This window comes from Diadema antillarum, unplaced genomic scaffold (genome assembly GCF_040938485.1).
Source record: "Diadema antillarum isolate AM-2024a unplaced genomic scaffold, OU_Dant_1.0 seq00000459_RagTag, whole genome shotgun sequence".
Taxonomy (NCBI): Eukaryota; Metazoa; Echinodermata; class Echinoidea; order Diadematoida; family Diadematidae; genus Diadema; species Diadema antillarum.
The window spans coordinates 252,760-274,408 of NW_027271430.1; the positions used below are offsets into that span (position 1 = coordinate 252,760).

At 41.1% G+C, this 21,649-nt stretch overlaps 2 protein-coding genes across 2 annotated transcripts in view; one reads left to right on the forward strand and one right to left on the reverse strand.

Moving 5' to 3' along the window:
* Positions 1 to 229: 229 nt before the first annotated feature.
* On the forward strand, positions 230 to 2,905 carry LOC139732991 (uncharacterized; the record flags this gene model as incomplete). Its single annotated transcript, XM_071643830.1, has 2 exons — positions 230 to 1,069; positions 1,526 to 2,905. Coding segments are annotated over 2 exons (2,220 nt in total), but the record flags the coding sequence as incomplete, so codon positions are not given.
* A 12,739-nt stretch (positions 2,906 to 15,644) lies between these two features.
* Positions 15,645 to 21,649, reverse strand: part of LOC139733006 (helicase domino-like) — a 77,193-nt gene continuing 71,188 nt past the window's right edge. Inside the window, 7 exon segments of the mRNA XM_071643849.1 lie at positions 15,645 to 16,174; positions 16,605 to 16,948; positions 17,841 to 18,066; positions 18,583 to 18,729; positions 19,289 to 19,627; positions 20,311 to 20,490; positions 21,210 to 21,409. Of these exon segments, the coding sequence (XP_071499950.1) occupies positions 15,827 to 16,174; positions 16,605 to 16,948; positions 17,841 to 18,066; positions 18,583 to 18,729; positions 19,289 to 19,627; positions 20,311 to 20,490; positions 21,210 to 21,409 (1,784 nt within the window). The 3' untranslated portion in view covers positions 15,645 to 15,826.

The window sequence follows — 21,649 nt, forward strand, 5'->3', positions numbered from 1 at the left end:
TCTAAGGTTAATTTCAGCTTCCTAATTGTCAATTATTCCTGATTCATACCACTATTTCTTGATGCTCCTGTAGGTTTCCAACATCCACTGAGACAAGATGCACCAGCGCGGCCATGTTCCTGTGGTGGGGGAAGCTCCCCCTGCTTCATATGACAGACCCGCCACAACGCAGTGCGACCAACCATCGAGACCTCAAGAAGATGCCAAGAAGCCAGCTCCACCTTTCCTTTACAACTGGCACGTCCTGCCTGCAGCCCTACCTGGTGTGGTATTTGTCACCGCCATGACTGGAGAGCTCCTTCTTACCATTCTGACGGTTGGCGCCCTCTTGATCTACCTCATGCTCAGTGGTGGCGCTGAGCGCAACGCCGTCATTGCCTACATCTGCATCTTCATTGCCGCCCAGATGTCGGCGCTCTACTCTTGCCTGCCCCTTGTCTGGATTTCCCCCGTGAATACCCCTCTCCTGGTGCTCCTCAACATGTTTCTGGTCATGACGGGAGGCTGGGGACTCGTGCAAATGAAGTTCTTCATCGCCGACCAGCCAATCCTGGCACAGACCATAGAGACGGGTCTCTTCTCTCTGTATCCCGTAGTATCGTTGGGTCTGACCACATGGCTGGCATCATACCTCATCTCCGTGCGATTCGCTGTGTACCTGGCGATCTTCTACGGCTTCCTTCTAATGCGCATCTTCATGACCCCGGCCACCTCCTCCTTCCACAAGCTCAATCCTCAGTGGAAGAGAAAACAGATTCTGGAAGACGCTGAAGTAGCGGCTGTGCTCATCGTCTACTCGGTTCTGCCAATCTCTCTCTTCTTCCTCTCACATCTCATGGCGTTTTTGCAAGGCAGCGTATCAGCCATCATGGAACTGGTACTTGTGGCTCTTCTCCCACCCTTCTTGATCACATTCATTCAACTACGCAGCATCTATGAGAAGTGCAACATCACTCCTGAGCAGGTTTCCCTGGCGAGAATGACCACAGGTCTCTGCGTGCTCCTGTTGCCTTGCCTGATTTTACACCAGTCGGGAATATCTGCAGCCACAATCTGGCTTCTCCCCACTGTAACATGTTACACCTTGCTGGGCTTTTCGCTGTCAAGGGGAAACCACTTCTGGGTCGGCACTGCTCTAATTGCCATGCTCACTGCATGTTTGTCAATATTTGTGATTTTATCTGCCGTTCCAGTAACCATAGACATTTTATTAATATCACCTCATCTATTAGCAGTTATTCTTATCATAAATGCGTTAGCTGTGCTTGGATGTGTTTTATGTGCTGGAGCTGCAAAGAAGTACTCTGCATATTTTTCACTCTGTCTTTTATTGCAGTCTGTTGTGTTTGTACATTCTGAATGCTTGTTATTGGCAAGAGATCTCTACTCGCCCCCTCTCGCTCTTTTGACAACATTAGTGCAATTTTACATGATCACAAGACTTAACACGGTCAGGAAACTCACCAAACAGATCCATTGGCTTATATGCAGTGTTCATGCAATGAAATTACCCTTCTTTGTACAGGTAGCACTAATTGTCCCTGAGAGCGAAACCCTCTTTGGATTCGTGGCATGTTACAGTAGTCTAGCCGTGGCAGTAATCATGCTGAGAATTTTAGTATATGAGGAAGGCAATGAACTCCAGCCCACGACAGTGACTGTCTATGCAATGTGTGCTGCAGGAGGCGGGCTCACCTTCCTGATCAATGTTGCCAGACCTGCTATCAGGCAGTTATTTGGTGGCATAGAATTTCTTCCTCTTGTACTATTTAACCTGCTTGTCACTAGTCTTGCTATGTGCAAGCTGACTGTAATGAACATGCACCAAAGTCCTCGTGGAGCTAGAATCAGCGGAGTTTTCGTGGCACTGAGTAGCTTTCTGCTCTTGTTGCAGGCCCCGATGATACATTTCTTTTTGTCTCCCTGGCATCTGATGATGTTGGCGTCAGCTGTGACCCTTCAGCTTGCTTGTGTCAGCTCACTCCTCGAGCCCCCCAACCCTCGCTTGTTCGCCCTGGTCGGCGGGGTTCTCATTGGAATACCCCTTGGATCAACCTACTGCACCTTCTTATACAAGGATGTGACATTGTCAGCCACGATGATGCTCACGGCTGTGTCAGTGGAAGCTGTCATTGTCATACTGCTGCTGTGGAGATACTCAATTGAGTGGAGAACAAAGAATCTTGTCCAGTGCACAGTTGACAGATTCCTCCATGGGACATTTCTAACATTCACTGTGTGCTCTATAATGCTGTTTGGGCTAGAAGTTCACACCCTCGCAAAACTGACACCACTTTGGGAAGCTCTGCTCACCACATCATCTGCGCCTTTCCTCTGTGTAGTCTGCTGTGGCCTCTCTATAGCTATCCGCCTCTTCTGTCTCAAGTGGAACCAGCAGGACCCTTTCTCATTCCAACCCGGCCTCCTGCCAACCTACGGGAACCTAGTCACCATGGCGACCTACGTCCTGGCTATTCTCACCAACCCAATCCAGTTCCCGGAGATCTGGAACTCTGCATCATCTGTCATCCTCCTCTGCCTCCAGCAGGACCCCAAGATCTTCCCATCGATAAAGACAATGACACGGATCGGTGTCATCTTTGCAGCCTGTGTGCTAAATCTGGCTCTCTTCTCTTTCTCATACTCTCTCCTGGTTGTGGAAGGCGTTGGAATATTTTCCATCATGGAGCTGCTCGGTCTCCTGTTGACCTTGCCCATTCTTGTCATCATGGTCCAAGACTTGTCCCAGCCGGTCAAATACGTATTCCCAGAGCATTCCGTCATTCTCTGGGCACCGGTTGGGTGTGTCCTGTTTGTGTTTGGTAGCAGTTATGCCTCCTGGTTGCTATCGGCAACAAGCTTCCTATCTGGAATGTTGCTTCTGCAGAGGACATCATTGGTGTAGAGATTGCGCAACGTTTTACTAACCAGCTGGGACTAGTGCCACTGTGAGTAAAGTCAGAAGTACTTTACAAGATTTCAGTGAGAAGAGAACTCCAACCTATTTTGAGTGCAATATATTTCAAATTAGGATGGAGGTAACATTATCGATTGGTGTGAAGTCATACTAAGTTCTCAGCACACCAGTAATGCTAACATGCCTCAATGATTTTGTGTCCATTCATATTTGGCCCGAAAATGAGTCAAATTTTAGTAGTTGCAAGTTATGAACAGATGTAATCTTATATCATGAAAGGAATTTTTACCCGTGCGAAGTTGAATGTTGTCTTTTAAAGCATTTTGTTTTCTGAAGTTTTTTATGCTTGTTGAAAAGATCCCTATGCAATAAAAGAGATTGTTGTTGCACCCCAAACTTCCCCCATGATCCTTGTGAAAGATCATTGTAGCCCTTCAAAGAGCAAAAGATTTCAGTACTTATCTTTAATACAAATTGCTCTGAAAAATTGCAAAATTGCATATATGCACGAAAAGAATGGCATGGGTGTGAATTAACTCCTAAATCTACAGTAAGTTAACATTGGTTTTCATGTTTAGTGATTTAGACATGTCAAAGCATTGTAGGCATTGATTTTTTTGTTCTGTGTTTATATCAGGGTAGACATTTGTGCAGTAATTTGAACTGAAGCGGTGATAATACAGTGATGAAGAGCATTGGTGCAATAATAAAATATGTAGTGTACTTTTTTAACAATTGCCTTGTGTTTTATAGATTGTGCAATGAAAAAAATGCTCTGCCTGTGTAAAACAAAAACAAAAAACACCAAAAAACAAAACATGATTTTGAAGTTGAGCTGGAGTCAATCGGCCAAACTCGTTAAATCTCAACATTTGCCAGTTCAAATCTCTTGTTTAAAAAAAATAAAAAATATGAGCCAATTTTTGTATATTGGTTGTCATAGGACAAAAATTTCAAACACAGTTTGGTGAATGTATTTTTTTTTTTATTCATATCAAACATGTTTTACATAGGAATGATACAATATAAACTGTAAGTGTATGATTACACACAGGTAGATGATGTATTTTACTCTTGAGATCAGGAAGTTGAGTAAAGGTTTGAAATCAGCAGATACATCATAGACTTGTACAACTGCTAACAATCTTATGTGTGTAGTATGCCATGTCAGCACAAACCTTTTTTCCTATAAATTTGGTAATTAAATTGAAATGAAACAAAATAGTGTCGTACTATGTGGATTTTGTGATCATTGTGACATATTCACATCAGTTTTCGACATTCACACGGTGGTACAATAATCAATAGTGATAAAATTGTTTCTTTTCTTGTCTTTTCTTTTTTGAGTTTTCTATCTATGCATACTACTTAAGAAATAAGAGGAAAAAATTGTAATGCATACTTGTTTTACCGTTAGACACAAGCAGGTTTATAAACTGTACAGATTGCTTTTATCTATTTATCTTTGTGTATTCCAGTTACTGAAATCAGGGAGGTGCTAGAGAAGGAGAGACAACTACTGCTCTCCTTTGAAGTCATGCGTGGCACCGCCGAGAAGTTATGCGTTCAACTACAGGTGTTACCCATGTGCTTTGACAAAAGAGAGCATCAATAATCGGGACTAGCGCTCTCACATCTAGAAATATTTGTCCCTACTGCAATTCGCTCTCTCTTTCAACATGATGGCAACAATGAGTTTGTGTACCTTGAATTGGAGCAGCGAATCAAAATGCAGTGTAAAGCTGACAATTTTAGCAGCAAATAGTTTAAAAGCACGCTGGAACACGCTTTAGCGGAGTACTTTTTTGAAAGATCAAAATATCCTAGATTAAAAGATAGAAAACTAACATGCGGAAATGTGCGCATTATAGAAAAATATGAGGTTTTTAAGATGGCCTAATTTTCATTTCATTTCGATTTGCGCATTCCGAAGAAACTAGAAATACATGTTTATGACGTTGAATTCTTTCTTTAACTATTCTAAATCAATTCGAGTATTTCATTAAAAATTTTACGGTGAAATAAAGCTTGTAATTCAACGAAAGGTGAAATGCGTTCTTCGTCTCCAAACTTTGTCTTGCATCTAGAGCGCTGCCACGCATGACTTCAAAGCGTAGTGGAATGCTAGACATCCCATTGTAACGCCTTGAACCCAAACATGTGTTTGCATGAATTACGAAGAGTTGCCACTCCATCTCTGTAACACCTCCTGGATGAAATCATGGGTTACAGTACTTCACTATTGTTCCATTACACATCACTTGTGGAAAAGAAGAAAAATGTTCATGAATGCTTTAGAAAGTCTCATTCTACTTTAGAATTGATAAACCATCATGTGACCATGCATCACAAAACCAACAAAAAGCCGCACCCCTTGATTTTACATGAGGACTCAAAACAGGTGAAACGGGTCAGCCATTCAATCTTGAGTTTTTCATGTTTTCTGAAAGAGCTATTTTACCTCTATATCATTCTTTAGTTTGGGATTATAACATGAATGGGAAAGCGTGTTTTTAGTAGTTTTTCTACAACCCTTTTTATGCCTCCGCCAACAAAGTGGCCGGAGGCATTATGTTTTCGGGTCGTCCGTACGTACGTACGTACAGTGTACGTCCGTCCGTCCGTACGTACGTCCGTCCCGTTTTGTTTTTGTCGATATCTCAAGAACCGTGTGGTGGTTTTACATCAAACTTGGTATGAGGGTATATCCTGGGGGGATAATACTGTGTTTGGATTTTAGGGTCACGGGGTCAAAGGTCAAAGGTCACTGGTTATTTTGTGAGAAAAAAGGTTGAAAATTCATGTTTTTCTCCATATCTCGCAAATGGTTCAAGGTATCTTCATGGAACTTAGTATATATGCTTGTTCCAATGGGCAGTGATTATCTAGGGAAGTTGGGGGTCATGGTTCAAAGGTCAGGGGGTCAGAGGTCAAGGTCAACTCCTCAAAATATCACTACTTTCCTTATATTTATGCAATGCCTGAAGGTTTGGTTTTTTTTTTAACTTGATGTATGCATGTATTACCCAATATATATTCTGTGGGAAGTTTCTTGCCAAAAGGTCAAAGGTCAAAGGTCAAGTGAAAGTGCTAAATTGCACCTTTTCCTCCATATCTTGAAAGTAACTCAAGGTATCATCATGAAACTTACATATTTATGCATTTTCAACCTAACAGTGATTCTCTTTGGAACTGTGAGGTCAAAGGTCAAAGGCCAGGTTTAGATAATGCTATTTTACCATTTGATACTGAAATTATACTTTTTCTCAATACCTTGAAAATTACTCAATGCATAAACTTATAAAAGGGTCAAAAGTCAAGTAAAAATCATCAGTTCCCCAAATACCTGCACTCTGACGTTTTAATCATTCATCCAATTGAACCTACAAATGTAGTTCTAGGAAAGTGAACATTCAGCACATTTGTGGCAAACCTTTCATTTTAATATTTTGCAAATTGTGTGAAACTGTCATCACACATTGTCAAGACATTGTACTATAGACCTATTAGGAGAACCATGCATTATGGCGGAGGCATATCAGTCGCCGTAGCGATATTTCTAGTTTGAAGAATAGTGTCATCAGGTATGTCTTAGAATGTCTTAGAGGTCCCTTATCATTTCCTGAAAATCTTTTGCACACTCTTCACTTTCAACTATGATAACCTTTGGAAGGATAATGCTACTGCTTGGAATGTTGGTATTAGTCATAGACAGAGTGTGTTGATAGAGCATGATCAATCCATACAGCTTAATCTGATAATCTCTTCATTGTTGCTACAGTGGCTTACATCCTGTTTTCTTGTCCCATTCATCGCACAGCTAGCGTGGTTTAGTAAAGATTAAGAGCTTGAATAGACCCGGTACTTCACAGCCTCTTATCTCAGTTCACACTTTTCCTGAGTGTGTGCTTTCTTTCCAATATTTATATAGGTTAGGAGAATTCATTTGAATTGAGTTATACATCCTTTTAAGCCTTAGACTCTGTTCTTTCAGTATCTACCCTTATCAATAGTTGGTAACAGTTACTAAAAATCCATGTCTGGCGACTTTCTGTTAGTTTTGTGATGCAGGGTCACAAATTGATTTGTCGTGTAGGACTTGGCTTAAATGGCTTAGACTGCCCAAGTGGCTTGAACTGCCCTCAACATACTTAATCAAATGAAACTTTATTATTGTAGATATTTTGAGTACTTCGTTTGCTGGAGTGTAGGCTTTTGGTTGTCACAAACTTTGTTCCAAGACATTTATAGATGAAATGTTATTTTAAGCAACATACGCATTGAGTCTCCCAGGCATTTATTGGAACTCTGTTGTCCTTTTTAAAGGATCTACCATTTATTTGTACATGGTGCTAATGCATGTTGAGTTTTGTCGATTTGCAAACCGTGTATGATACCCTTGACATCACGTTATACAAGCTTGTATAATAATTTTTCTTCAGATTTTGTGGATGTCCAAAAAGGAAAACACTTCCAAACCAAGATTCTGCATGTGACCTCATCTGTCAATCATTGCTACAAAGTACTAATATGATTAACAAAAGATATTGGAATGCACTTTCCCTTCTACTAAGCACAACTTACATGTTTCTGTGTTGGTAATGTGACTAACAAAAGACATTGCAGAGGAACATGCGAGTTACATATGCTCAGTCTCGGGGAATGTGTATTTCAGTGTCTTTATGTACCAGCACTCCAGCAATAATTGACAGACAGGGTCAGAAACATAATCTCGGTTTGGAAGGTTTTTAGTGGGTATTCTGTTTATCCAAGTAATCTTAGGAAAAAAGATAAAAACATGATTATATCACACATATTTGGATATTCATTTTGCCACATAAGTATGTTGAAACAAGTCAACATGCAGTTGCACCACATACTGTTGTAGATCCTTAGAGGTGAACAGAAGCAGATAAAAGGTGTCTACAGACTAGTACCATACTCAGTGGCGGATCCAGACGGGGGCACAACTAGCGCACGCCCCTTCTTTATTTTTCGTTGAAAACAAAAGAAAGAAAACGACAAAAATGAAATGAAACCCTGTAGTAGCACCAGAAATATTAGGTGCACTGCCGCCCCCCTCCCCCAATTTACAGAATTCCTGGATCTGCCCCTGATATTGGATGTATTTTCTTCACAAATTCAGCACTTGGCTACGGCTTTGAGATTTTGGACCTTTGAGCTGGTAGGGTGTTGAGCGTAAGGGAGATTGAGTTGCGCTGTATGGACCACACGATATCATGCAGTTATCTAGAATTCCATGACAGAAACAGTTTCATTTTCTTTTTTACCCCCTTTTTTATCAAATGTAATTGCCTGCAGATACATGTAGAGTCCTAGGAAAACTACATTGTGTAAAAAGGTTCACCTGGCTAAGTGAGGAAGAATTTATGGTGCTCTAACAACTGAATTCCTAAATTTTTAAAGTTTTTTTTTTTTTCTTTCGGTTTTTTCCTAGTACAAATTTGCAGAAATGCATGACTTTTTAGCCACAGTACTTTTATGATTTAATGTTGGCTTGGAGAAATGTATGAATATATTTGTATTAATTTGTGCAACTGTCTGAAACTAGCAAATTATGGGTATGTGAAGAGTAATGATGTAGATACTGTCAGTTCTTTTTCATGTGGATCAGCCAAAATGTCAGAAGCATGCGCGTAGTGAATGAATTGAGAAGTACCAGGAAAATGACAATGAAATTGTGACATAATTATTGAGATCTAACTTCATGTACATGTACCTAGAAATGAAAATGACATTACAACCAACATACTCTTTGTGCCCGTGCTATACCACACATGTTCAGTATGCTAAACAGTAGACTGCTTAACGTTTTTTTAAAGTGCACTTTGATAAAAGTTTACTCTTGGTAATGTACTATATATTCAAGTGATTTTTGGAAATATGCATTCTAACAATTGTACTTCCAAACTATTTATTACGTGTGGATATGCTTAATTTGTAATACAATGACTTTAAAAAAAAAATCTTGTCTTTCGTATGTGATGCTTAATGCTGATGTGTAATTCAGATACATGATAATCACCAAGAGATGAAGAAGAGTTAAAAAGAGTGAAGGAGGGGACAGGGGTCTAGGGCAATTACGCCAGACTCTTCCCCAGGCCCTAATCCTAATCCTAATCCTAATCCTAATCCTAATCCTAATTCCGAACCTAATTCTAACCCTAACCCAAACTCCCAACCTTAAACCTAACCCTAACCCTAATCCTTACTCTAACCTTACCACTAAACAGTATTTAGCCAGGGGTAATTGCCCTCTGGAGGTACATGTAATTGCTCGGAGACAGGAGACAGAGATATGTGTGTTATATTTGTGGCCGAGTGAATGCAGAATGAGAACAAGGAAGTGAGGAGAGACTGAATGTTGTGATTTATTAACCCATTGAGGACGAGTCCCGAGTATACCCCAAGTATGTTTGTGGGAAATGCCATGTTGTATCAAAATCAGCCCGTCCTCAACAGGTTAATACCAGTCAACTTCAGCGCATACCTGTTGCAACAAATATGGTCGCAATGAAATTTCATTACAACAAAGTAAAACTCCGGTTAAAAAGAAAAATGTATTGTCTTTCTAAATCTTTATATATTCAATTTGTTTAGCTTTAACAAAATTTCAAAATAACGAAAGAAAACTGCCAGTCCCTAGGACCTTGTTCTAAAGTGTTGCCTGTACAGCTTGCATTTTTATCATTCCGCAGTGAGGAGACTAATTGTACATGTATGAGCACTTTGACTTATTCCAAGTCCAGAAATGTTTGTTGAATGGGCAGTGAGAGGGGAAGTCTGCCAGTATGAAGGTACAGTGTATTCACATTTGATTTCCATTGTAGCAAAGTCCCTGTGAACAGTCTTCTTTCAATACTACATGTCCAAAATATCAACATTTTAATACAGCTGAACTAACAAAGTATGATAGAAAGATATATAGGATGATACATTAATTTAGTGACCTTCAATTTTTACTTCACTGGATCTAAAATTTCCTTGAACATGTAACTGTTCATTATAAGAGGAGCGCATTGTTTTACACTGATGGGATAGATTGTGGGCAGGAGGGAGGTAGTAAGGGACTGCTTTAATCAGGTAATGACCCTGAGCGGACACTCACATACAAGGTACACGTATGTGGCAAATTCATGAGAAATAGGATTTTGTAGCATAAAAGGAAGGACAATTTGTTATGTTGAAATCTGAATGACTTTGTAAATTATTCAGTAACAATAATTTATTTATTTATTCACGTTTTCTTTAAAAAATACAGGGTAAGTCTCATTCAAGCCAGAGGCCTGCTTTTCAAGAGAGCCCTGTAATTGTACAGATACATTTTACATATTATGATAAAGTTGTACAATGAAAGAGAAGATAATAAAACAAATGAGAATTCAAAATAAAAAGGATTATACATAGACATACCGGTACTCAAAACCTTACATATACACACACGCGCATATACTCGTGCGCGCTTGCAAATCATACACACACACACACGCGGACACAGACACATCCGTCTTGAAAGGATATCCATAATAATAGATAATGCGTTTCATTAACATGTTGCTATATACTGCCAAATGAACTTACTACAGCATCAACCTTATCTGTCTTTTAACCCATTCGTGGCCTAAATGTAAGTTTCTTTGTCTTATAATGAACAGAAAAATTGGTTTGATAAAAAGATAAGAGTTTACTCTATCAGTATTCGTTTTCTTTCTGTTGGGAAATTGCATATTTGACAGTATTATTTACCAGTACGTTTTTTCTGATTTAGTTTGCGCTTGTTCTGCTATAATACCCGTATGAACATGTGCATAGCGATCAAAGCTGAACTCAGTAGATTTCTGTGTTCGCTGACCCCAGTCATCCCATTGAGGTGCCTGGTTTTGTGTACAACAAAATAGTCCGTGAGCCCATCAGCGCACACTCTATTCACACCTGGCACCCGATCGATATTTCCATTGTTCGATGGCACATGTAGTTGACCGTGGAAAGGGGATACATGCACCGCTTGACTGCTTTCACACAGGTGGATTACCAACCTGTCGGTTCTCTGTCTATGGGCGAAAAGAATCTTGTTTTAGAGCATTTAAGGCACTCAGAAAATTGCGGAAGGAACAGGTTAAATGTTGACAATGATGGACACATCTGTACAGTATTTGGCAGATTGTTGTAAAAAGAGCATGATATGTATGAAAAGGAACGTTTCTTATAGTCAGTAATAATGTGTACCTAACAATCCTGACGAATCCCACTCATTAAGTAAATTCCACTACCACAAAACTTTCTTGTATCATATAAGAAATGTGTCCATAACAAGCCATGACAAAGGGTTCTTGTTCATGTAGTCGTGTGTGGTCTACCCTTATTTTATTGATAACCCTCCAAGTAATGGCTTTGTACAATGCAATAATGTCTTCTTTTTTTTCAAAGCTAATATGAATGAATGTACAGTCAAACCTGCCTTAGCAGCCACCCATCTATAGCGGCCACTGAAAATCCCCCCCCCCCCCCCCCCCGAGAAAAGCCCTGCTAAAAACCCTGTGTATAGCGGCCACCAGTCTAACGCAACCAACAGAGCCAAAACTGAGCCGATAATTCAAAGTATTTTTTTGCTTTGTAGCCGTGCCAGTCATTCATGGGCAACGTTCAGTCATCGCCACTGTAGCATTCATCACTCATTCAGTCATAATAATGCACTAGTGTGAAGCTTCATTCACAACTGTACACATACTACTATGCAACAACTTGATCAACACCGGCATTGATCAATGCATGAAACACGTGTGCATAGGTATATACATATACATGGTACATGTAAGTACTTAAAGATGTATTTAACGATGATGCATGTATACAACGATAATGCATGTACATGTACATGTAAGCAATGCACATGTAAGCAATGCACACAATAGTCGGATAACCCGTCTATAGCGGCCACCTGTCCATAATGGCCTCTCTTTTCGCCTCCCTTGGGTGGCCTCTATAGACAGGTTTGACTGTACATGTACATGTATAAGCAAATATATTGTCAAATTGACGAGTTTCATCACACTCTCATTGGATGCACTAGCAGAGAAATAAAAAGGCGGACAAACACAATGATTTACAAACAAGATATCCACCAAACTCTATTATTTTCCACTTTATTGAAAGAATATACATACATTGTGATAAACTGTGAGAATCCCGTAAGTTCATTTGACACAGTAAATGTGCAAAAGCAAACACTATTCGTACATTTCAATTCCCCTTGCCGCCTGCCTCTAACACCCAGCGAAACATAGCTGGCAGCCATATACATATATTTAAAGTGTCTTTCAAATAATACTAGCTGGCTACAGGAATTGACTCCTAGGAGTAACACAGATATGATAACAAGTGGAAGGTCACCAGATCTACAAAGTAAATTCCCGATTCAAATGACAAATCAGTACCTGTGAAGAAGACGACCCAGTATTACTGAGGTTAAGTTGCGCTTTGCTCTTGTGCCCTCCGTATCCCACAAACTGCGAGCATACTCTGGCCCTAGATGTTCAAATCTTTTGAGTGATCATGAGCTTACAAATGATGAAAAGAAACTGTTGAAATGTAGAAGCCTTCTTTTGCCAGTGCCCAAAAGAGCCATCGACTCTCCTCTGAACGCAACATATAACACCATGAAAGTACCCAAGAAATATCAGCCGAAGCCACGAAAGCTTACACATTTGCTCATGCTGAACAGAAACATTTGTTGGTGTGGTTTTAAGAGGTTTTTTTTTAACTTCAAGCTTTTTGTTTGTTGTGTTTGTCCGTTTGTTTTCAGTGACAAGGCATCTCCCGATATGTGTGAGTTTTATATGGCACATAAACTGTAACCAAGGGTGAATCATGTGTGACTTTCCCCACAGGATGCAGTCTTTTCAGTGATGAACACCTCCCACAGCATTTACACATTTGGGTCGCTACCTTCATCATACTGTCAGATAGAGCCACCATTGTGCAGTGAGGATGAATATAGACTCTCAAATTGACACCTCCTTCTGCATGCATTCTCTTGGCTTTACACCAATGAATGTAAATACATATACAAAGAGGAGTCAAAGTTTATCATTATTATTGCCAGTGTCTTGCCCTACGTCAGGTTAAGCACCTCTTTTCACACTGTGAACTTCTTGAAAGAGTATGCAAATGGGTTGAAGGTAGATGTCACGACAACCACAGATAAGGATGATTTCTCAATACCCCAAGGACAGTATTGATGTGGGTGGTTTACATCTAAGGCCATGGATTATGCAATATTTCATTCTGCAAATGAGCCTATTTTGCACTTGCTTTGGTCCATGGACTGATGGAATCCATGGATATGATTTAAACAGTCTTTGTGAAATCACTCCCGCATGTTTGTTGTTTTAATCAATTCATCGCAAAACTTCCATTATTGACATTTGTGACATATCTGTTTCACGCTGAGAAATTTGCCAACGAAAAGCATGAGAAAAGGTAAACTAGGACATGGCATTTCACGCCTGGGTTTTCATCACATTATGGTTGACTGTGAGATGATTGCTACTAACAGAATAAAGACCCAATAAATGCATCATAAGAACACATTAGATTTAGATACATCACCATAATTCATGCTGACTTTCAATCCCTATCAAAATAACATCAAGAAATGAACACTTTGCTTGGTTATTTATATATTCATTTTAATAAACATCTATTCATCTATCTATAGTCAAAGAGTGCGGCAATTGAAACATTTTGATTAGAAAGAGGCACCCTGTTCAGACTCGCTTTGAATAGTACAGAATGAAAATTCATGGCAAACGAGGAAATTAAATTGGTAGATTTGAAAATTAGCATTGAAAAATACAAATTGAACTGGTACATGTACACTTTAATCATATAGACTCAATATGAATTTAAACATCACATGTACCAAACAGGTTTTAGGAAATGATATAAATGTTACACTGAAATTGTGATAGAAGGTGGAACTATGGAGAAATATCTCTATTGTTATATAATAATGGCTGTCATCACAAACACATACATGAAAATGCACTCAAATACTCCCAAGTGTTATGATGAAAACATACTGATCGAAATACAGAATAACTAATTTCTGCATAATTCCAGCTTTCATCACATTACTTAGTATAATTCGAGCTAGAGTGAGGTCATTACTGAGGATCATAAACTAGGGAAATGAATAGCAATTCCTTCAGGCAAATATTGTGCATATGACAAAAAATAATTACCATATGTTGCATCTTATCATTATTTATCGATTTATGAGAAAATGTCTTTCTTCTCTCACTGTAAGGAGAAATTTGCAATTAAACAAAAATGACACACACACACAAAGGGAAAACTCCACCACTCAAAATCTGTTCAGCAAGGGAAAGATGTACAAGTCCATTACAAGACCTATCTACAATTCAATCAAGGTGCAAAACTTGTATGTTAACAGTCTTTACAGACTCACACACATTTTTAATATCACATGATCAGTCGGTAACAGGCAAATCTGAAGTATTTTATGACAGTCAACACTATGTAAGTTTCCTTTTAGTTCCAATAAATCAGGCCATTCAGGTCACTAAAATTTGTAAATATGAAATTTTGGTGGCACGAAAAAGAAATGTATTGGCCAGAAATGAAAGGACACACAACAATCCATTTGGAATCTTACTTGCCAAGCCTGGGCCACCAAGAGCTATTTTTTAAGGGGGAAGTTTGGAGGCCCAACATCAATATATAGTAGCCCGGGGCCATCGGGCTACCACTGATGTCGAACACTGATATGAAGTTGGTATATCTTGCCATATTCACATTCATGTGCATGTTAGGATTTGACGGGATACTGGCACAATAACTACTCTGCCAAAATAACATCCTGTAACACAGATGCTTTAAAAATCTTCTCTACGGTGGGGACTAGCCAACTTTTCTCTCACTGGATACAGTACTGTCACATCAGAATCAGGGAGATTCCAAACAGCAAGCTGTGAGACACTGGTGTTTAAATGCATCTCCATGGCAGCATTAATTCTTAATTTATGGCGCCCTCTATGTTCTTTTGTCTAGAGATATCTCTCTGTTTTTTTTTCAAGGGGCATCCAGGTGAATCTGGGAGACAAGGCAGTTCTGATCTGTTCTAAGGGTTTTAAATATCATTCTTTTTTTTTTTTGAGCAAATTAGAACAAATAGATTGATGTGTTTCATGGATCTAATATTCATGCAATAAATATTGATGTAAATAATTTGGGAGAGCACAGCAAAATAGCCTCTAGGAGCTCTTGCTGCTCAGTAGAATAAATCTGGTAGTTCCTGCGCTCAACATATGATTTATTATCACCATTCTGATCATGAAAGCTAACCTGCTGAGAAAACAACCATTTCATCTTCCCCAAGGGGGAAAAAAAAAGAAGTGTAACATTGCATAGATCTGAGTGATTGATATATCACTTATCAGCAATATAAGCAATGATTTTACTGCACTCAGTTTTCTTGAAGCATGATGGCATGTTGTATGAAAAGGCAGTGAGGTTATTTGCTGTCAGCTCTGTATTGTCTCTGATGGAAGTATGCGGGATGAATTAAAATGCGTACCATCTTACAGTTACACAGCACTAATAGTTAGGGTACAACCATGACTTATGCATGCAAAGAGGTTTATTAAGCTGTCATGAATGGTGGGCTTCAGTGATGGGATACACTATGACACCTCTGTGAACCCAGGTTTAACAAACTGAAAGGTCACACAGATTGGAGTATACTACATAGCTCATGGGTGATCCTCCATTTCAATCTGCTGTTGAATAAACCGGTACAGTTTTTTGGCTACAATATGCCACTTGTTGTCTAGATCCAGGTGAGTATGAAGAGCGTTAATGAGACCTCTACTGGCTGCTGGACTGCGACGGTTTACGCAGCCTCATGGCGTACGGTGACTGTCGCGGCCCTGAAGACGAGGCCTGTTGCTGGAGGGTCTCCACCCTCTGTTGCTGGGGCTGTTGCTCTGACGTTGCCTGCTGCTGTTGTTGTTGCTGCTGCTGCTGCTGCTGCTGCTGCTGAGCTTGCTGGGTGAGGGTTGTCGTGGCAGTAGTAGTCTGTTGCTGCTGCTGCTGTTGTGGTGGTGGTTGTTGTTGCTGCTGTTGCGGCTGTTGTTGCTGCGGTGATGGTTTTGTTGCCTGCTGGGTGACGGCAATGGAAGTGACAGGAGTGGGTGGGGCAGTGACTATGTGAACCTAGGGAGAAAAACATGAAAATGGTCAGGAAATCATGAAGAGTAACTAGACAGACTGTCTCGTCCCTCCTTGCTAGGTGCCATCCCGATTGGAGTGTATATTTCCATGCAGTATCTTTCAGCTATCTATATTTTACACTTCTTCTTCAGGCAGAGATGCTGGTTTCTTCTGACCGCAAACTCAACAGCAATGCATGGTACACAAAACCTTCTTAACATGGAATCACTATTAGCCAAGAAACTGTTTTTGTTCAGCGTGTAGCTGTGGCAGTAAATTAATTAATGAACTCTCCAGTCTAGTCCCATAACTAACAACAACAATTTACATGTAATCTTGAATCAATACAAACATCTTCTAGAACTGCCACATCTACAGTGATAGGTGACAAGTTGGTAAGTGAAAAGAAAGCAAAGTGAGTGGCCTGACCAACCTGTTGTGCGGGAGTGGCCTGCTGGACAGTGACCTGTGTCTGTGGTGTGGAGGCAGTGGACGAGGCCGGACTCTCCTCCCGAATAACCACTGTCTGGGAGACCACGCTGTGCGGTGACTGACTTTGGGCCTGGACCTGGGCCTGGACTTGGGCCTGCGCCTGGGCCTGTGCCACCTGTTGGGCCTGGACCAGCCGGGCCAGTTGCGGGGCGCGGTTTGGAGTGGACTGCTGAGCCTGAGTCCTGGGGGTGACCACGGAGGTGACCAGCTGAGTCTGTTTCTGGGCCTGGGTGGTCAGGGCTGGAGAGACGGTCACTTTCCCTCCTGATGTCAGCACTGATGCACCTGGGAGAGTGTAAGAAAATAAAGAGGGTATGGTCAAACTCATATCTGCAGTCCAACAGTAATGACTTGTTGTATTGATTAGTTAGTTAGTTAGTTAAGAAACGATTATGCAGAGGGCCGCCATTATAAGCATTGCTTGAAAAGAAGGCCGGCCCGAGGAAAAGATAAGGACGTACTAAATTCGTAAAAATATAAATTCTGCTGCGAAGGTAGCAGGGGAAAATAAACTCTGGTGTGTGATGGTGGTGGTGGTGAATGTGTGTGCAGGTGCTTTGCTGGAATTTCCTGATTATGTACTGCCACTCTGGATCTGAAGCGGGATATCTCCCCACGTAAAAATGAAGGCAGGATAGACCAATGTCTTCATATGTTCGTACACAGCATCACATTTTTCTGATGTATATCTATGGGTGTTGTGCTGGGTGTTGTGCTAAGCATGTGTGATTGTGTGTGTGAGTGTGCACGTGTGTGTGTGTGTCTAAATAAACAGACATTACGTACTGTGCAAGGCATTATAATACCTTGACCTGACTGCCATTCAAAGAACAATGATAGCTATAATGGTCTTTCTTACTTACACGAGTTTGCTTCACTGTAATTCATGCCCTCGTTTACTTTCCTTTGCACAGCTGCCAGAATATCACCGCACAATTTACTAATCATTCTCATGAAAATTAAAAGTGGGTTGTTTTGCATAGAAGCGCATAGTATATTTATTATAAGAAATTACTAATAAATAAAGTAGAATTTTTTTAGGCCAAAGCAGAAGTCACTTGGTGAATTTACCAATGGTTGGCAGCTATGCTATTGGGGGCAGCTTCAATGTCGCAAGAAAATCCTTGATTACTACACAATTAACCCCCTAAACTTTGACCCTTCTACGGCTGCTGACCTGGGGGGATGATGGTGACCGGCTTGCCCTGTTGCTGGATGGACAGGGTCTGGGGGACTCGCTTGACCTGCTGCTGCAGCTGCTGCCTTACAGTGGGCATTGGCTGGACCTGGCCAGTGGGGATCCGCTGCACCTGCACCGTGCTGGGCTGCTGCCCGCCCCGGGCCGTCCCCACTTGCTGTACTCGCACCTGCCCCAGCTGAGTCTGGCCTGTAATGGTGCCCACCTGTACGAAAGGGATAACAGACGGAAGGAATGTAAGAACTGGTCTCCACGTGTGATACTAACCTCTGGGGCTATACAGGACAGAGGCACTGGATCTCACGGACATAAACAAGCAGCACATTTGTTTTGCCTGAAAGACTGCATGAGCATGCCTTTCTAATGACCTTATTGCTGTGGTTAAACACTTCTTCGGCATTTTCACTTGATTTGCCGATAAGAACTAAATCTATTAGTAACTACCACCCAATTGCCCACATTATGTGCCATGAATGATGTTTCAGTGTAACATTAAACTTTCATTATCACACATTGAGAGAAGGAGGGCTAACTGGTATTTGCCTAAAGTATCCAATTCTAAATTGGTAAAAGCACTTGTATTGTTCATCCTTATTCTCTATGAAATAGAATAAATAAGTCAAAATAACAACAAAACCCATGAGGTGGCTTAGAGGATACTGAGCAGCCTTTGATCTTTAGAGTTTCCAAGTGACCTTTGACCCCATCCACAAACACTGACCTGTTGGAGGCTGGCCACCTGCTGCACCAGAGTCTGGGCAGACTGAGAGCCCCCACGCTGCACGCCAGTCTGACCCTGGGCTGAAGACACCCTGACCTGCTGACCCGAGGTCACGACCTGTGGTTGACCCTGCACCTGGGCTAGGATCTGTATCAAGGAGAGAAATGCATTGGTGTGAGATGCACGGTCCAGTATGGTTTCTTACCTTGAATAAGGTAGGGGTTAGTGTGGCATGGAATTAATCAGCTTTCATGAATGCACCTACTGTCTTTCATGCCTTAATGTGACAAGAGTATAATGTCGCTGGGGCAACAAGACCTCATATCTTTAAAATGTCAAATGTTCAGGAGAGCACAAAAAACATGGCAGCCAACGTGCTATATCAAATGGGACAACCTTTCCTTTGACATGCCGTGGTGGCTTCTTTTTGGGGGGTAAGACAGCTAGGATTTGGACAGGACATCACTGAACTGATTATCTGACCACTAATCCACAAGCCATTTTCACCAAAATTTCAGATACAACGTCTTGTCACCCCAGCAACGATATATGAAATGCAAGTCACTTCACACATGAAAGAGGAAAATGTAATGGGAAAAATGATCAAAAGTTTGTAGCTTTCTTTCTTACTTTATTTCTTTCTTAGGGTGGTTAAAGAGGGGGAGAGAGAGAACAAGGAAAGATAGCCAAAACTTTTGTGTCTCACCAGTTTTTGCTGCTTCATCTGCAAGATCTGCTGCAAGTTGACTTTGGAGAGCTGGGTGGTTGTGGTGCCCGAGCCGCCCGGCGTGGGGATGGCCAGTGCCTTCATGCCGCCGGCCACGGACACCACCTGGCCCTTGGTGGCCGTCTGGCCCAGCGTGGTGACCCCCGTGACGGTCACCCCGGACACGGTGATGCCCTTGAGGGCCGTGACGGATGTGACGGGGATGGTGGAGATGCCCTTGATCTTCTGGGCTTGGAGTTGGGCCTGTGCCTGGTGGTGCTTCAGCAGGGCAGCAATCTCTGCCTGGGATGTTAGTGTGGTCCCCTTACGCTGTGCCAGCTGTCAAACACAGACAAAATAGAAACACAGAAACATTTATGCATAAGGTATGTTTCTTTCACGAGTTCTATTCAGAATAGATCAACGTCCATATTGGTTGCTTGCCTGCACTAATTCAAAATTTTCTCAGTCATTTCAAAGTGGAAAAAAGGAATCCATCCGACACTTGGTACCATGCAAATCAGTGAATGAATCTCTTAAAATATATATTTAATTTTCGACTACCTTATTGTTCAGTTTACACCTTGAATGCATAACCATGAATAGAATTAGGCTTTCTACAGTTCTCCTTCCACATAGTATATGGTGAGCCGAGCACAAGAGTTGCTTACAAGTGCGAAGTCTATTGCTAATCTTCATGAAGACAAAGTGAGTAATTATCTAATGCAGTATGCCTGCAGTGCATTCTGATGAAGGATAAGTTTCAATATTTAGTGCTGCTAATGCATTATGCTATGCTATGAAGAAGAAAATATTGGAACTTTCTCTTCTGGCTGGAGGGAAGAAACATTCCTACAACACAATCAGTGACATTCCAAAGGGCAAGCAGGGAAGGATATAATTGAATTCTAAATACATCTCAATGGGCAAAAATAATTACAAAGTCAGGGAAACTTGCGTATTCTTTGTTAAGAAAATGAAGAGATGTTGACGAGTTTTGGAAGCCTCTTGAAATATCTAACCTGTTGACGTTGCGCCTGTGTCAGCTGGACGTGAGTGACCCCTGTGACGGCCTGAGTGGATGCCACAGTGGCTTTCTGAATGGTGGTCAGCTGGCCCTGGGAGGCCTGGGCCTGGGCCTGTGCTTGGGCCTGGACCGCCTGGGCTTGGGCCTGGGCCTGCTGCAGCTTTCTCAGCTCAGCCTGGAGACAAAATCAAACGAATAAAATGAAATATAACAAGTATGAACATACAAACAATCTAAAGCCAACACATATATTTATGATAAATCATAGATACATGTCTCAATGCTCACCAATATAAACAAATGATTATGTAATTATCATCTAAATAGAACATGATCTTGAATGCATTATACTACATTATTTGTACGCCAAACACATAATTAGTTCAAGAGCAGTTTTATTTCACTGCTGAGGACCAAAGTGAAATGGAATTGCCAGAGGGCCAATTGTGCATTTGGAGTGGAGCATGGTAGAGCATGTACCATTTGTCACACTAAATAAAGCAACCAAAGATATTGAAATGCACCTTTCTCTAGACTAAGCATAACTTGCATGTATCCATACTAATATGATCAACAAAAGACATTGTTTCCAAACATCTGTGTTAATCAACAAAGAAAGCACAGTAAAGGTTAACACGAAAGTGTCACAGAGTATCGTGCAAACTCCCCAGAGTAATTCTGACATCGGCACCAAAAAAGAAAAGAAAAAAAAAACTACTGTAAATATGACCCCTTCCAGTCCCAAGTAAAAACTTTTCAAGGGGAAGCTCTAATTGATCCTAACAAACAACAGCTACGGTTCATTTGTAGACTTCAGTTATACATTCTGCAAGAATCGCATATTGCTTCATAACAAAGAGTACAAGAGAAAAATCTAAATCCGTCTGGACTGACCTTGAGCTGTGCCGCAGCAGCCTGTTGCTGCGTGGTCTGGGTCACGGTGGCCGCAGCCCCCGAGGTGGACTGACCACTGCTGGTCTGGGCTTGCAGCTGCTGCAGCTGCTGCTGCTTGATTTGCTTGACCAGGGCCAGCTGGTTGGTGAAGTTTGACCCCAGGCTCTTCATACTGGCTACAGTCAGCTGGGTGCTTCCAGCTACAATGCAAACACATACAAGTAATACAATGACTACTACCATGCTGCTACCTCTACTACTACTACTATTACTACTACTATTACTGACTGAATTAATCATACTGATTTAACAAAAAATAGTAAATATATCTGAAAGTGAGTAAAAAATTGAAATGCCAGGTTTGGATGAGGAAAGCCTCTTAGTACCCTTACAAAGTTTCTTTGTGAGATTCCAAACAGCAAAACAAAGGTGACAATATT